We start from the raw sequence: 17,250 nt of genomic DNA on the forward strand, positions 1-17,250 counted from the left end.
TTGTATGGACTTTGAGAATATTCCATGCTGGGGAAAGAGCATCAACTGGCGTGTTTTGGGAAGAGTGAGTATAATGCTAATGCAAATGACTGAATAATTTCATTGTTGAGGTACAGTTCTCAAAAGCTTAAATTGACACTATTTTTACATTTTGTCTAATCACAAATTATTTTTACTTTTTTCATCTAAATTTTGATTTTTCATGTATTTAACATAATAGGAACTCTATTAATAATCAGTATTATTTTGCCTCTTTGCAAATTCTTTCTAGAGTTAAATTTGTAGTTTAGTAAAAATTCACTTATTTGACACATATGTCTCAGAAAGCTTTGCTGCTAACTCCGCTGTTGATCCTGTTGAGTTACTCATTTATTCAGCTCACACTCATTGAGTGTGTGCTACATGCCAGGCAAAATAGGGAGCTATGCTGTGGGCTCTCTGTACCCTGCCCTTTGGCAATCCGCACATCTGTGCATGTTGCAGGTGGCCGGCACGCGACGGCTTTAACTGTCGATGGAAAAGTGTTTTCGTGGGGCGAAGGTGACGACGGAAAACTTGGACATTTCAGCAGAATGTAAGGGTACTTTCTTTAGTCTCATTTGCTAATAAGAAACTGTTACGGATACTCTTGAAAGTTATTTTGCAGAAAATTGGAATAGATTATGGAAATGGACCTTAAACAATTTTTTTTTAACATGGTTGTTTGTGTTTTGGTCTCATCGGTTCTGCTTAAGGTTTGGTAGTTGATCTGTGGATCTTGTGTTGACTACATGTGGATCAGTATAGATGTCTTTTTTCCTTCGTCTCTAAGAAGGGACGGATTGACTGTAGGGAACTGATTTCTTCTTGTAGGAACTGTGACAAGCCAAGGCTGATCGAGGCCCTGAAAACCAAGCGAATCCGAGATATCGCCTGTGGGAGCTCGCACAGCGCGGCCCTCACATCCAGCGGAGAACTGTACACCTGGGGCCTCGGCGAGTACGGCCGGCTGGGACATGGGGATAATACGACCCAGCTAAAGCCCAAAATGGTGATTATACGCATTTTTGTTGCTTACAGAAAGCTTATCATCTGAAGATTTCAAGAGAAACTAAACTTCGAGTCTAGGAAAGTTCATAAAGATGTGTGCATGGTTGGCTTTGTCTTTGGGAAATTCCCTTGCTTTCTCCGTGCCTGTGCTTGATTCTGTTTTTAAATTTGTAATTGAGTAGGTGAAAGTCCTTCTTGGTCACAGAGTAATCCAGGTTGCCTGTGGGAGTAGGGACGCACAGACCCTGGCTCTGACCGACGAAGGTGAGTGCCTGGCATGATTCTGTGCTCCTGGGTGGGTAAGAATGATATGAAACGTTGGCCTGAAGTATATGTATATTCTTAAACCTAGGTTTGGTATTTTCTTGGGGTGATGGTGACTTTGGAAAATTGGGCCGGGGCGGAAGTGAAGGCTGTAACATTCCCCAGAACATTGAGAGACTGAATGGACAGGGGGTGTGCCAGATTGAGTGTGGAGCTCAGTTCTCCCTGGCGCTCACCAAGTCTGGAGTGGTGTGGACATGGTACGTAAACATCCTCCCTGTCACAGTGTGCGTGCTTGTGCAGGTGCGTGTGGGGAACGTGGGCCTCACGCCAGGCCCACCCCGGCATGATTGTGACCTGTCAGATTCTTACTTATACATGCGTCTTTGTCCTTTAAAGGATATTGAGTTGAGATTAGTGACAATAGTACAAGAAGAAATTTCCCATTGTAACTGGGTCATTTTGAAAATAATAGAAAAATTTTAGGCCACTTACCTTTCCTGTTTGGGTGAGATTTATAGGAAAGATTTCTTCTGCTGAAGCCTAAGGATAAAATGAGAGCAAAATAACCTTCTGAATCCTTTGATCCTGAAAAAGTTAACATGTATTTCTTGTAAAAGCTTATTTTATTAATGTGCAAAAGAGCAGGTGCCCAGACTGGCCTTGAATGGTGTGTCAGGCCTTAGTGCCAGTGTCATGACCAGAGGCAGCTTGAGAAAGGTATATACCAGATAGTACTTTGGATAAGTGTTTGCAGTAGTGTGTCTTATTTTCAGTCTCTTTATATGAAAACTTACAACAGTAACTTAAATATCGTAAAACATGTATTAAAGTATTAAGGTTTTCCCAGCTGACTTAATAAGTTAATTTGAATTAATGGTGTAGGATTTTGAATGTAAGTTCAAAGACCCTGAGTGCCGTGTGTGATGTCATTGAGCTGGCTGTGAAAGATGTGAGACTGAGCATTTTCCTGTGTAGCATTGTCAGACCATAACGTATTGTAACACTCCACCATTGGCCTTCTCCCAGGGGAAAGGGGGATTACTTCAGGTTGGGCCATGGCTCTGACGTGCACGTGCGGAAACCGCAGGTGGTGGAAGGGCTGAGAGGGAAGAAGATCGTGCATGTGGCCGTTGGGGCCCTGCACTGCCTGGCGGTGACGGACTCGGGGCAGGTAAGGCTGCAGGTGGCCTGGGGGTGGCGTGCCATCCTGACTTGGGAGACTTGGGGGTCACGACATGGTGCTCGTCCTGTTGAAATCGCAACTGTTGATGAAATCAGCCGAGTCTTACTGCTTGAAGAACCATGAGGGCAGGACGCGTCCCTTTTGAGCAGGCTGCAGGGGTTGGGGGGCGGGGTCCTCAGAAAAGACATGTTCCCATTCTGAAGTCTGCGTGAAAAGTGTGTGGAAAGATTGTTATTCTTGAAGATGCTCGTACTGCAAGGTATTAGCAAGACTTACCTTTAGAGAATTGCTAACTGGCGAGGAGGGATCCATGCCTCATTTTAGAGACAGAGCTACTGCCTGACAAGTGTTACTGTCTCGTCTGCTTGTGGGAGCATATGCTATGACTGGCTTGTGGATATTCAATTTTAAATTTTATTTATGAAAGCAAAATTACCATTACTGTTTTTGAGTCAAAATGAATTATACTTTATAATTCTACAAGGCCAAGAAGCAGCTTACTTGAAAAATGAGCATATTGTTTTTGGTCATTTTTCTTTGCAAAATAAAAGGGAAAAAAATTACTGCACTTAGTTGAAGAGAGGACCTTCTGTGTGTCTTGCAACAAAGCAGAATTGGATTAATATTAAGAAAATACTCCTTTTATAGGTATCATCAAGCGTTTTCATGGTTAGATTTTCTTCAGAATTGTTGTACACTGATGCCATTTCGTAAGATTGTGAAATGGTTTGTTTTCACCTTTAAGAACTAAATTCTTTCAACTACCGTGGCATACACGTTAAGCATTTTGAAGTAAAAATTACATTAAAGAAAATGTCCTGAAATGTTGAAAAATTATAAGCATTTTCCCCCCTCGTAAACAGGTGTATGCTTGGGGTGACAATGACCACGGCCAGCAGGGCAATGGCACGACCACGGTTAACAGGAAGCCCACACTCGTGCAAGGCTTAGAAGGCCAGAAGATCACGCGCGTGGCTTGCGGGTCGTCCCACAGTGTGGCGTGGACAACCGTAGATGTGGCCACGCCCTCTGTCCATGAGCCCGTCCTCTTCCAGACTGCGAGAGACCCTTTAGGTGCTTCCTATTTAGGTAACACAGATTTGTGTCTTCTCTGAGATTTTTCTGTAGATTACAGCAACCTTACAGATTTGTTTAATTGTGCCAACACATTAGAGGTTGTAGTGCTGTGTTAACTGCATTATGAATCTAAAGACACAGAAGAATTAAGGTGTGCTCTCATGCGATTTATCCATGCTGGAATGAAAATTGTAGAAGAAAGTATGTTGCTGATTCTTGTATTTATGATCAGGTAAACTCACAGCGCTGTACTTGTGTGTAAACAGGACTCCTAATAACTGCCTGGGAGATACAGGCACTGTAGCGGGCTCTTTTGTATTTTTTAACAGCTTTATTCAGTTATTATTGACATATAATAAACTGCATCTATTTTAAGTATACATTTTGATCAACTTTGAAATATATGTGATCCATGAAAGCATCACCACAATCAAAGATAATGAACTCATACACTACTCTAGCGTTTTTCTCTGGCCCTTTGTACCCATCTCCCTTTTGCTTTTAACTCCCCTCCTCCCTCCTGCCATATGCACCAACTTAATTTCTGTCACTATAGATCAGTTTACATGTTTTCTTTTTGTTGTTGTTTGGTTGGGTTTTTGTTTGTTTGTTTGTAGACAGGGTCTCACTCTGTCGCCTAGGCTGGAGTGCAGTGGCATGATCTTGGCTCACTGCAGCTCCCACCTCAGCCTCCTGAATAGCTGGGACTACAGGCACATGTCACCATACCAGGCTAATTTTTGTTTGTTTGGTGGAGACAGGGTTTTGCCATGTTGCTCAGGTTGGTCTTGAACCCCTGAGCTCAAGTGATCCTCCCACCTCGGCCTCCCAAAGTGCTGGGATTATAGGTAGGAGCCACTGTGGCAGGCCAGTTTGCATGTTTTACAGCTTACTATAAATGGAATCATACAGCATGTACTCTTTTTTACAAATCTTACTTTTTCCACTCAGCATAATAATTTTGAGATTCACTTATGTTGCATGTATCAGTAGTTTATTATTTTTAAATTGTTGAATAGCATCTTAAGATAAACAAATGCAATTTGCTGTTGGTGAATGTTTGGCTATTTCCAGTTTTTGACTGTACAAGTGAAATTGCTAATGGACATTTCCATACAAGTTTGTGTATGGACATCCACTTGAAATTCTCTTGGGTAAACTCCTAGGAGAAGAGTGGTTGGATCATATGGTAGGTGTATGTCTAGCTTCTTAAGATCGCTACATACTGTTTTGCAAAGTGGATGTTCCAGAGGCCCACATCCTCCACATTTTTGTCAACCCTTGATATGTTCAGTCTTTTAGTTGTACTGATAGATGTATGGTGGTATCTCATTGTGGTTTTAATTTGTATTTCCCTATTAACTAATGATCTCAAGCATCTTGTTTATTTACGAATTAGATACCTTTTTTGGTCAATGTCCATTCAAATCTTTTCCCATATTTAAGTAGGTTGATTGTTTTCTTACTGAGTTTGAGAGTTCCTTGTATATTCTGGGTTACAAGTCCTTTGCCTGATATATAAGTTGCTAATATTTTCTGTCAATGTGACTTGTCATTTTATTCTCTTCATAGGTGAATCTTAAAGATTAGAAGTTTTTAATTTTGATGAAGCCTAGTTTATTCATTTTATTCTTTTGTAGAGCGTACTTTTGATGTTGTGTCTACAAAACCTTTGCCTCACTCAAGATTATAAAGATTCTCTTTCTGTGTTCTGTTACAGAAGTTTTATAGTTTTAGATATGTGTATCTATGACCAGTTGATTAAATTTTATGTATGGTGGGAGGTTCAGATTGAAAGGCTTTTTCTGGCTTGATTGTCCAGTAGTTTCAGTTGTATTTGTTGAAAAACTTTGCTTTTCCTACTGAATTGCCTTTTGCCTTTGTCAGAAATCAGTTGTCTATGGACGTATGGATCTATTTCTGAACTCTCAGTACTGTTTTTATTTGTGGATTTTGGTGGCGATGCCACATTGTCTTGATTACTACAGCTTTATAAAATACCTAAACTCAAGTTGCAACAGTTCTTTCACTTTGTTCTTTTTCAAATATATTTTGGCTGTTGTAGTCTCTTTGCATTTCCATATAACTTAAAATGAGCGTGTCATTTTTTTTTTTTTTTTTTTTTTTTGAGATGGAGTCTCATTCTGTCGCCCAGGCTGGAGTGCAGTGGCGTAATCTTGGCTCACTGCAGGCTCCGCCTCCCAGTTTCACACCATTCTTCTGCCTCAGCCTCCAGTGTAGCTGGGACTAAAGGCGCCGCCACCACGCCCGGCTAATTTTTTGTATTTTTAGTAGAGATGGGGTTTCACCATGTTAGCCAGGATGGCCTCGTGATCCACCCGCCTCGGCCTCCCAAAGTGCTGGGATTACAGGCGTGAGCCACCGCACCCGGCCGAGCTTGTCGGTTTTTATAAAACCGCTTGCTTGGGGTTTTGCTGTGAATCGCATTCATTCTGTAAGTCAGTGTGGAAAGGATGGATTCACAGTATTCAGTCTTCTAACCCATGAACACAGTGTTTCTCTTTATTTGTTAGGTGTTTAGTTTCTCTCAGCAATGTTTTCTAGTCCCAATGTTGTATAGGTCCTGCATATCTTTTGTTAGATCATCTCTAAGAATTTCAGATTATTAAATGGTCTTTTAAAAATATCATTTTTTTCTATTGTATGGGAATATTCACATTGCTCTTTGCTAGCATGTAGAAATAAATATAATTGCTTTTTTTTTTTTTTTTTAAGTGAACCTCATCTTGTCATACAAATATTTTGTTTTTTTCCCTTATCTCTCAGGAGGGACATTTCTCTAGCTGGAAATGTCTAGAGGACACATCTCTCTAGCAGCATCTGCTTTGATGAATAACTGGAATGTGATCTTCTGGCTGTGTTAGTTACTGACTGTATGAACTGAGGCGAGTGACTTCGCCTTCCTGTGCTGTCTTCTCTTCTGGGGTAGATGAAGATAAAGCTTGACTCTTGTCGTCTCCTTTCTGGTTCAAATTAGTGTCTTCTTAACGTATAGCTCTTTTCATGTCACATTATTTGTATAACTTTTGAGTTTGGCTTTTTCCACTCAGCCTAATCCTCTGGAGATTCATCCACGTTGTTACATATTACATATTTTGTTCAGTATTTCATCAAATACTCAACCATTGAAGGACGTTTGAATTATTTCTAGGTTTTGGCTAATACAAATAAAACTGCCATGTCATTCATATACAGGTGGATGTGAAAATTCACTTTATGTGAAAATAAGTTCTTATTTCTTTGACATAAATGCCCAAAAGTGTGATTGCTGGTCATATGGTCATTATGTTTAGTTTGATAAGAAACTGCCAAACTGTTTTCTGGAATGGCTGTACCATTTTATAATCTCATTAGCAGTGGAGGATGATCCAGTTTTTCCCATATCCTCACCATCTTTTTAAAATGTAGCCGTACTGGTAGATAGGTCATTGTATCTCATTGTGATTTGAATTTATATTTTCCTCATGGCTAATTATGTTAAACATCTTTTCATGTGCTTGTTTACTGTCCGTATCTCCTCTTTGATAAAATATGTCTTCATGCCCTTTTCTAATTGGCTTTTTTTTTCTGTTGAGTTTAGAGAGTTCATTATATATTCTAGATATTTCTAGTCCTTTGGCAGATGTGTGTTATGCAAATGTTTTCTCCTGGTCTCTAGCTTGTCTTTTCATTTCCTTTCATAAAACAAAAGTATTTAATTTTGATGAAGTCTAATTCATCAGTTTTTTCTTTTGTAGGTCATACTTTTGGTGTCGTCTATTTTTGCCTAGTGCTAGATCCTAAAGACCGTCTCCTATTTTTTTCTAAAAGATTTATAGTTTTGTATTTTCTACTTAAGTCATGATCCATTTGGATTTAATTTTGCATAAGGTGTAGACTTAGGCTGAAGTTTGGGTTTTTTGCCCACAGACGTCCAGTTGCTCCACCACCACGTGCTGAAAGCCTGTCCTGCCTCCGCTGAGTTGCTTTTGCATATTTGTCAACAGTCAGTGAGGCATATTTGTGTGGTTCTGTTTCTGGGTTTGCTGTTTATTCCGTAGATTCTTATGCCAGTACCACACAGTTTTGGTTATGGTATTACAACAACTTTTGAGATTGGGTAGACTCGTTCCTCCTCCTTATTTTTCTATTTCTATTCTTGTTCCTTTGCCTTTCCATATACATTTTAGAATAATCTTGACAAAAACTCTTGTGGGAATTCTGGTAGGAATTGCATTAAATCTGTGTATCAATTTGGATGAGTTGACATAGACACATGTCCCAGCTCCACCTGGCTCCCTCCCCCTGCGGAGACCTGGGAGTTTGCAGGGAAGTGAACCTGATGAGACTTTATTGGTGAATATCTTCTCTCTTTATTGTTTTGTATTCTTTTTTGTCTTGCCTTACTAGGCTAAGAAAACACAGGTAGTAATTGTAGCATTTTCTTTTTTTTTTTTTTTTTTGAGACGGAGTCTCGCTCTGTCGCCCAGGCTGGAGTGCGGTGGCCGGATCTCAGCTCACTGCAAGCTCCGCCTCCCGGGTTTACGCCATTCTCCTGCCTCAGCCTCCCGAGTAGCTGGGACTACAGGCGCCCGCCACCTCGCCCGGCTAGTTTTTTGTATTTTTTAGTAGAGACGGGGTTTCACCGTGTTAGCCAGGATGGTCTCGATCTCCTGACCTCGTGATCCGCCCGTCTCGGCCTCCCAAAGTGCTGGGATTACAGGCTTGAGCCACCGCGCCCGGCCAATTGTAGCATTTTCATAGCTTATATGTATATAACATAAACGTTTGTAAGTGCATTTTATACAAGCATCTACATCTTTTTACAGTTACAGTGAAATTTTGCTGAAAATAGCTTCTTTATCAAAGTATGGATAAGTGGTGTTCTTATTCTGAAGGCCTGTGAATGAGCCTAATAGGTGCTCTGTGAAATAGCAAAATGCAGATTGCAGTGAGTTTTGGAACTAACCTATAAGGTCAGATTTTACAGAAATAGAGGAAACTGTGATCTTAAAAACAAAATGCACATTTTATTTTTCCCTTATAGGCGTGCCTTCAGATGCCGATTCTTCTGCTGCCAGTAATAAAATAAGTGGTGCAAGTAATTCTAAGCCGAATCGCCCTTCTCTTGCCAAGATTCTCTTGTCACTGGATGGAAACCTGGCCAAACAGCAGGCCTTGTCGCATATTCTCACAGCGTTGCAAATCCTGTATGCCAGGTGGGCTTCTGTAGTGATTTTTGAAATTCTGCAATTATGTGATTTTTTTTCTTTTAGTTGATCAGATGTCTCCAAGAATGTCGTATTATTGTCTTTAAATGCCATGTGTTGTAAGTCGCATGTTCTTTGATGATAATTGATCATATCTTTGTGTGTGTTTTAATGGGCATTGAAATATGAATTCGAAAACTGACTTGAACATCTTCACTATTCTTTTTGACCAGTAGACTCTGACAATTAATATTTGGGGGAAGAAAAGAAGAATTAGGTGATACTAATTTATAGTGATGTCTAAGACGACTTAGCATCCCCTTCGCTCACGTGAGAAGGCTGAGTTTTGCCAATGTGGCATTTTGCAGTATTTTTCTGCAGCTTTTCCACAGCCTAGATAAGTTGCCAATCTACTAATGTATCCCACGTATGGACCCGACGGGTGTATTTACATAGGAAAATTAGTTTCAGAACAAAAACAGTCATTCAGTAGAGGCCATTGAGTCCTAGCTGCCCAGTATGTGGCTTTCAGTAAACACAAAATTGCCTCTTGGTCAATTATCCAGCCCTCAGGCTCTCACAGCAGCCCAAGAGGATTTCTCAGGGAGAGCCAGAGTCTCATTCTGGTCCGGTTTTTATGTTCGGCAGTTTTTCACCTGCTATTACTCTGGTTTTTCAAATAAATAAAATCCAGAGTAAACATTTTAGCTATTAGCCCAAGGATACAGGTAATAATGTTTGGTTTCCAAAACTCTTTTACGTGTATTCAATAAAAATGAGGAAATGCCTCAGTATGCGTGCTAGTCCTGCCTCGCCACTTCCTGTGGTGCTGTGGAGAAGGGGCAGCTCACCACAGGCCGGGCTTTGTGTCCTGACAGAGATGCCGTTGTCGGGGCCCTGATGCCAGCTGCCATGATTGCCCCGGTGGAGTGCCCCTCGTTCTCCTCCGCGGCCCCTTCCGACGCGTCTGCCATGGCTAGTCCCATGAATGGAGAAGAGTGCATGCTGGCGGTTGATATGGAAGACAGGCTGAGTCCAAATCCGTGGCAAGAAAAGAGAGAGGTAAAAGCAACCTTAGATCAGAAGGTAAAAGGTGGCTACTTTGTGTCTAGGAAAGTCTCATTCTGTCATTTAGTTTAGGCTGTTTCTGTGCCTCTCGCTTTGATTTTTGGCGTTACTTAGAAGAATATTCTCTGTAAAGGAGCTTTTAAAGTGCTTAAGTGGAATTAGATTTCTTTTTTTAAAAAATCTAATTCAAAAAATCTTTTTAAAAAAAATTTTTAAAAAAATCTAATTCAAAAAATCATTAAGTGCAAGTTCACAGTCCTTTATCTGCAATTCTGAAACCTTAAAGTTCTCATGGTCAAGAATTTTAGTGACTTATTTTGGGGGAAAAAACCAACTTGAAGATAACATGAACTCATTTTAGTCTGGTTCATGGACCTGCTGTGAATATTAATAGTTTTTCTTGAAACTATGAGTGTACTTGACTTTGCACAACTGTCCTAGGCCCAGCCAGGGGTGGTAGTGGCTATGTCAGGTAGGCAGCATGTTACCTCTGTAAACTCTGGAACATTCTAAACAGCCCAAGTAGTTTTAGATAAAGCATTTGGGACTTGCGTAGGAAATATGTTATGTTGTTGAGTTTTTCCCCTTATGTCGCCTACTGTGCACTCTTCGACTAGATTGCTTCCTCTGAGGACGCGGTGACCCCCTCTGCAGTGACTCCATCGGCCCCCTCAGCCTCCGCCCGGCCGTTTATCCCAGTGACGGATGACCTGGGAGCCGCAAGCATCATTGCAGAAACCATGACCAAAACCAAAGAGGTGAAGAGGCATTCTTCTTCAACTTTGTATTGTGGAATAATCTTAAATGTACACAGAAGTAGGAATAGTACTTAGGAGTGGAACACAGTTGATTTCTATCCCATTCACCTGGGCTTTCCACTTGTTAGCATCTTTGACGCATTTGTGGGAATGTTGCAGGACACAGTCCCTGTCACTGCTTACTGCTTCCACGTATATTCCTTGAGTGTCAGGACTACAGCTTGATCCAGGATTACTTTCAAACCCAGACATATTTGGATTTTGCTCATCATCCCAATAGTATCCTTATAGGTCTAGCACCTAACCTAGGATTGCACACTGCCTCTTTAGTCTTCAGTGTGGAACAGTCCTTCGTTTTGACAGACACCACAGGAGTGGTGCAGAATTCTTCTCAGTGCCTCTGCTGGGACTCAGGTGTTGCTGATTTGCTGCATCATTGGTGAGTTAGCGCAGGAGTGGTGCAGAATTCTTCTCAGTGCCTCTGCTGGGACTCGGGCATTTCTGATTTGCTGCATCATTGGTGAGATAGCTTATCACTTGGTTAAGAGTCTCTGCCAAGTTTCTCCACTGGAAATCAGTAAGTGTGTTTAGTACTCATGGGGAGACACTTTTGAGATTATGTCAATGTCTTGTTCCTCATTATACTTTTACCTCCCAGTTTTTAGCATCTTAAAGATTCTAGCTGAATCCATTATTACTGTGGTGGTTGTCACATTTTCATTTTTCACATTTATTGTTACTTCTGGTTGTAATTGTTGCCATTCTTTTGCAAGAGAAGGCTTTCCCGTCTCATCTGTCTGTCTTCTACCTACCTACCTTTCTGTCTGTCTGTTTATATTGTGTAGATTCGGGAGTTCCTGTTTTAGTCAAATAGTGACATTTGTTACTCTCATTATTTGACACCCAAATTGTCCCAGACTTGGTCATTGGGACTCCCATGGACTGGTCATTGGGACTCCTGTGGACTGGTCATTGGGACCTGGTTATTGGGACTCGCGTGGACTGGTCATTGGGAACCCTGTGGACTGGTTCCATTGTCTGATGTGTCCCCGTAATTCTTAGGGGTCTTCCTTCATTTCTGGCACAACAGTGTGCTTGAGACTTATCTTTCACCTACCCTGCCCCTGCCTGGAATCAGCCATTTCTCCAAGAAGCCATGGTTCCTGCTAGTGACTTGTAGGATTTGGAAACCAAGATCTGGGTGCTTGCTAAGCTGATTGTTACTGAGTGTTGTTGGTTAGGCCCGCTCAGCAAATAGATCTATACACACGAGCATTTATTTATCCTTCTGCATTTATCTATATAATAAAAACCATTAACAGCCCAAATCAATACTTTTAATTCCAGTCCAGTACCACAGGGCTTATTCCTACTCTCCCTCTTTCCATATTTTTTTGGTGTATAATGCTTTTATATGTTGCTAGATTTGGTTTGCTGCTATTTTGTTGAAGATTTTTGCATCTGTATTCATAAGGGATACGGCTCTGTAGTTTTCTTGTGATGTCTTTGCTTTGGGTATTGTGGCAATATTGGCTTCATAGATTGGAGGGTGTTCCTTTCTCTTCTGTTTTTTGGAAGAGTTGGTGAAGGACTGGGGTTAATTCTGTAAGTAGTTGGTAGAATTGTATCTGCTCTTCTGGCATATTCCCATCATTCTTTTGAGTATTTCCTTTTTGGCACAACACAAAATTCCAGGCTCAACAAGATGTTTTAGGCTCCAACATAGGAATCAGTTATTTCTCTGACAAGTCCTAGTTCTTTCTGGTGGAGAAGGGCATTTAGAGGTCAAGATCTGGGCCCTTCGTGTGCTTGTTGCTGTTTGAGTGACAGAGCTAGAGAATGAATATGTGTGCGTGTAACATAGTAGGTACATACATCAGTGTTTTGTTTTGTTTTGTTTTAGACAGGGTCTTGTTCTGTTGCAGGCTGGAGTACAGTGGCACAATCTTGGCTCACTGCAGCCTCAACCTCCTGGTCTTAAGCCGTCCTCAGCCTCCCAAGTAGCTGGAACTATAAGTATGCACCACCACATCTGGCTAATTTTTGTATTTTTTTCTTTTTTCTTTTTTTTTAGAGATAGGGTTTCGCCATGTTGCCCAGGGTGGTCTTAGGCTGGGCTCAAGTGATCTGCCTGCCTCATCCTCTCAAAGTGCTGGGATTACAGGCATGAGCCACCGTGTTTGGCCCACATCAGTATTTATGTTGTTATAAATTTATGTATATGGAAAACCACCGGTTCACACCAATATGATTGATTCTAATCCAACTAGGATTCATTCTAGTTTTCACTCTTTCTGTATTTATAACTTTCTTCTCTGAAAGTGGGAAACCTGGCTCCTGTCATCAGCAGGCTGTTTACTTACAGTTCAGTCCCCTTAGATCATCAACTTCCGATCTTGGCTGTCCCCCACTCCGTGGTGGGCACCTTTCTTCCTCTGTAGAGCCTCTGGCACTCTACGGCCACCCTGCGTGACCTCTGGCACTCTACGGCCACCCTGCGTGACCTCTGGCACTCTACGGCCACCCTGCGTGACCTCTGGCACTCTACGGCCACCCTGCGTGACCTCTGGCACTCTACGGCCACCCTGCGTGACCTCTGGCACTCTACGGCCACCCTGCGTGACCTCTGGCACTCTACGGCCACCCTGCGTGACCTCTGGCCCTCCCCCCACCTCCATGTTGACCCAGAGTGTGGCACCTTCCTCACTTGGCCTGGCCCTCCCTCTCCAACCCCCCATGTGCAGATGCCCTCGCCAGCCCGCCAGGGTGCTCCCCACGCCAGGCCAGCCCCTGCTCATGTGTACTCCCTTGCCCGCCTTCCCACCTTGGGGACAAACACTTTATTTTTAATTACATTTGGAACCCTTGATTTATTATGCTGTTACTGCTGGCAGAAAATATGTCCTACGGAAATTATTGATAACCATCCATGGTGAAAAGAAAGCCTCTATTTATGAATTAGGTGCTTGGAATCAACTTCTCATTTTTGGCAGTCTCCTGGTTTGAGGGTTTAATGCAGCACTTACTCGAGGAAGGCAACATTTTTGTTTTTAGGTAAAAGGATAATATGATTTCTTTCCCCCCAATTTATTTATGAGACATAGGCATTATCCAAGTTGTAACCCTGTATTTCTATTATTTCAGTTTTGGCTTGACTCATGAATTTAAGGCAAAGCAATTTTAATATTAGTATTAAGCTATAATTCATATTTCAGGATATGCCGCTCGTGATTTTCTTCCTTAGCAATTCTTCTAGACATATTTTCTTTGTGTGTGTGCTTGTTTTTAAGACACCCTCATTAAAAAAAATGGTAGGTACATTTCAATCTCAAGACTAAAGATATTCTTGTTGATGTGTTTTGCTGAATGCTTTGCTGTTCTTCAGTGAGTTATGTTCTGGAATGTCATCATTTACAATGAATTTCACTTACTCCTTGGGTCTCCATGCAGAGGCAGAAGCAAGGTCTGTTTCCCTAAAGGGAGAAGAACCTTGTTCCTAAATCAGAGTGGTGTGATTTCCAGGGACCCTGGTTGGGTCATCTTCCCCTTAAGGGGAACATGTGGGGCTGTCCTTCCCCCAGCTTGTTTATGTTTGTGGAAAGAGTCACACTGGATTTGCTGAGGTCCAGAAAGCAGGAGAGAAAAGAGGCACTTCCCTGGCTCTTGTTCTTCCTCTGGGGAACAGACTGTGCCTGGGGGAGGAGAAGGGGTTGACACACCCCTGCTCGGTACAGCGGTTCCCATGCTGGGTCAGAAGCAGTGGGAGTCCCTGGCTCTGACAAGGGCCTTTCCACTTTCCCCAAGTTCAGTCCTGACGCTGCCCTCCAGGAGGCTCCTGTGTGCTGACAAGCCGGGGAGGGGGGCGGCCATCCTGGGCAAGGCACCTCCGTGGGGTGGGAGCTGGGGGTGCAGTGATGCTGCGAATTGGCTCATAGCAAACAAGGAGAGGAGGTGAAGGATCAAGATGCAGTATGTTTAGGCTAACAGGGCAGGAATGGGAAGTACACGAGTGGTAATGAGAAGACTTTTATGTATGTTTTCAGTGAAACCAAGGGGAGAGAGACTGTGGAGAGCTTGTTACATGCCAGTGAGTCATTTGAAATAAGATTCCAGGAAAGAATTATGGAGAGGATCTAGACAAAATATATACAACTATAGAATACAAATGTAGTTTATAAACGATTCCAAGCATACCTTATGGGTAGATTATACAGGATGCAGCTTCATTCCAAAACTCCCCCTATAGTATCTGCCTGTGCTCCAAACTTGGACCCCATAATAAATTGTCATTTCTTTGTAGCTTAAGTCATCCCTTTTTGATAAATGCTATTGGTAATACAACAGTTCATTGGTCTTGAAAACATAGTACATGGCTTGGTGGAGATTTTAGGGGCCATCATTTCTTAATCTGTTTTCTTAAGGTCTTAAACACCTTCAAGTTTCTTACTCGTTGGTACTCATGTGTTCTCTGAGTTTGTGGGTAAACTGGTGATTCTTTATCTCTTAACATATCATTCCTCATGTTAATTGTTGGATGTCATTTGACTTAGGATGTTGAAAGCCAAAATAAAGCAGCGGGTCTGGAGCCTCAGGCCTTGGATGAGTTCACCAGTCTGCTGATTGCGGATGACACCCGTGTGGTGGTGGACCTGCTCAAGCTGTCGGTGTGCAGCCGGGCCGGGGACAGGGGCAGGGACGTGCTGTCTGCGGTGCTTTCCGGCATGGGGACTGCCTACCCGCAGGTGAGTCTCAGGGAGGGCCGGGCCGTCTGACCCTACCTCCTCCACATGGCGCCAACCTCCTCTCCAAGGGAGAGCAGCTGTGGATCACTGGTGATCTTGTGCTGGGTTTCATCCTAGTAGACAGCAGGTTAGGAGCACTCCTTTAGGACAAAACGTTTTAGCATTTACCCCAGTGACATCCTTTACCTGTTTTTTGTTGTTTGTTTTTTTTGAGACGGAGTCTTGCTCTGTCACCCAGGCTGGAGTGCAGTGGCGCGATCTCGGCTCACTGCAAGCTCTGCTTCCCAGGTTCACGCCATTCTCCTGCCTCAGCCTCCTGAGTAGCTGGGACTACAGGCGCCTGCCATCTCGTCCGCTAATTGTTTTTGTATTTTTAGTAGAGACGGGGTTTCACTGTGTTAGCCAGGATGGTCTTGATCTCCTGACCTCTTGATCCACCTGCCTCGGCCTCCCAAAGTGCTGGGATTACAGGCGTGAGCCATCGCGCCTGGCCCCTTTACCTGTTTTACAACTGATTTGTGCATCTTTTTTTTTTTTTTTGAGACGGGGTCTTACTCTGTCACCCAGGCTGGAGTGCAGTGGCGCGATCTCAGCTCACTGCAACCTCCGCCTCCCGGGTTCACACCATTCTCCTGCCTCAGCCTCCTGAGTAGCTGGGACTACAGGCCCCCGCCACCACGCCCGGCTAATTTTTTTTGTGTTTTTTAGTAGAGACGGGGTTTCACGGTGTTAGCCAGGATGGTCTCAATCTCCTGACCTCGTGATCCACCCGTCTCGGCCTCCCAAAGTGCTGGGATTACAGGCGTGAGCCACCGCGCCCGGCCTGATTTGTGCATCTTTTAAAAAATGATTCGTCAGAGTTCTTTAAGTCCCTTTTCTATCATGTGTCTTACAGTTTCCACCCCAGTTTATCTTTCATTATTAGTTTGATATTTTTTTGCCATGTAGAAATTTTTAATTATTACATGATCAAATCTGTCGGTTTTTTTCATTTATGCCTTCTGAGTTTTGTATTATGCTGAAAAAAAAATGCTCGCTTATGTGACATTGTTTTAAATAAATTTTTCCAAATTTTCTTCCAAGTTTTTTGAGACAGTTTCTCCTTCACCAGGGCTGGAGTGCGGTGGTGCGATCTCGGCCTCCCGGGATCACCTCTGCCTCCCGGGATCAAGTGATTCTTGTGCCTCAGCTCCCTGAATGGCTGGGATTACAGGCGTGCTTCGACGCCTGGCTAATTTTTGTATTTTTAGTTGAGATAGGGTTTCACCATGTTGGCCCAGCTGGTCTCCAACTGCTAACCTCAAGTGATCCACCTACCTCAGCCTTCCAAAGTGCTGGGATTACAGGCATGAGCCACCGCGCCCGGCCTTCTTCTAAGTTTTTTATGATTTCATGTATTGTTTACATTTTTTAGGCACCTGGGATTTATTTTGATGTAAGAATAAAATAGGGATCCAACTTTATTTTTTTCCTAGATGATAAGCGTTGCCCTAACATCATTTATTGAACAATTCTTCTTTTCCCTGGTGATTTAAAAACCAGTTTTATCATATTCTAAATTCCTGTGTGCATTTGGGTCTATTTACAAAACTTTTTAGACTCTAATACTATGGTATTTTAACTATTATAGCTTTAAAATGTTTTTAATGTTTGGTAGCACTGGGTCCCTAGGACTTTGTCCCTGTGGAAATGTTCTGGACAGGAGCCATCTGGGACTGTTGGCACCAGCCACGTATGACATGAGTACTGAGATATGGCTAGTGCACCTAAGGAACCAAAGGGTTTAAAACACTCAACTTGAGGTACATGTGGCTAGTAGCTGTTGAACTGGTCTGTAGGTCTGCAGTATAAAGTGAGTATCTTATTACTATGTCTTAGAAATAGGACTGATCAGTCCTAAAGGCCGTGGGCTTCCT

The 17,250-nt window shown here is 42.6% G+C and overlaps 1 protein-coding gene across 4 annotated transcripts in view; it reads left to right on the forward strand.

Moving 5' to 3' along the window:
• HERC2 (HECT and RLD domain containing E3 ubiquitin protein ligase 2) overlaps positions 1-17,250 on the forward strand; it is a 220,595-nt gene that overhangs the window by 152,224 nt on the left and 51,121 nt on the right. For 3 of the 4 annotated variants that reach the window (XR_012414636.1, XM_065547623.1, XM_065547629.1), the window contains exons 60-69: positions 484-574; positions 853-1,030; positions 1,212-1,293; positions 1,382-1,553; positions 2,323-2,467; positions 3,343-3,568; positions 8,604-8,775; positions 9,645-9,828; positions 10,452-10,592; positions 15,143-15,334. Coding sequence is in view for 2 of the 4 variants with exons in the window: in XM_065547623.1 (XP_065403695.1) it covers positions 484-574; positions 853-1,030; positions 1,212-1,293; positions 1,382-1,553; positions 2,323-2,467; positions 3,343-3,568; positions 8,604-8,775; positions 9,645-9,828; positions 10,452-10,592; positions 15,143-15,334 (1,583 nt within the window). In the remaining 2 variants the exon portion in view is untranslated. Of the gene's footprint in view, positions 1-483; positions 575-852; positions 1,031-1,211; positions 1,294-1,381; positions 1,554-2,322; positions 2,468-3,342; positions 3,569-8,603; positions 8,776-9,644; positions 9,829-10,451; positions 10,593-15,142; positions 15,335-17,250 lie in introns of those variants that run through there. The other variant, XR_012414637.1, reaches the window with a different exon arrangement.

The sequence above is a fragment of the Macaca fascicularis genome, chromosome 7, assembly GCF_037993035.2.
Source record: "Macaca fascicularis isolate 582-1 chromosome 7, T2T-MFA8v1.1".
NCBI lineage: Eukaryota > Metazoa > Chordata > Mammalia > Primates > Cercopithecidae > Macaca > Macaca fascicularis.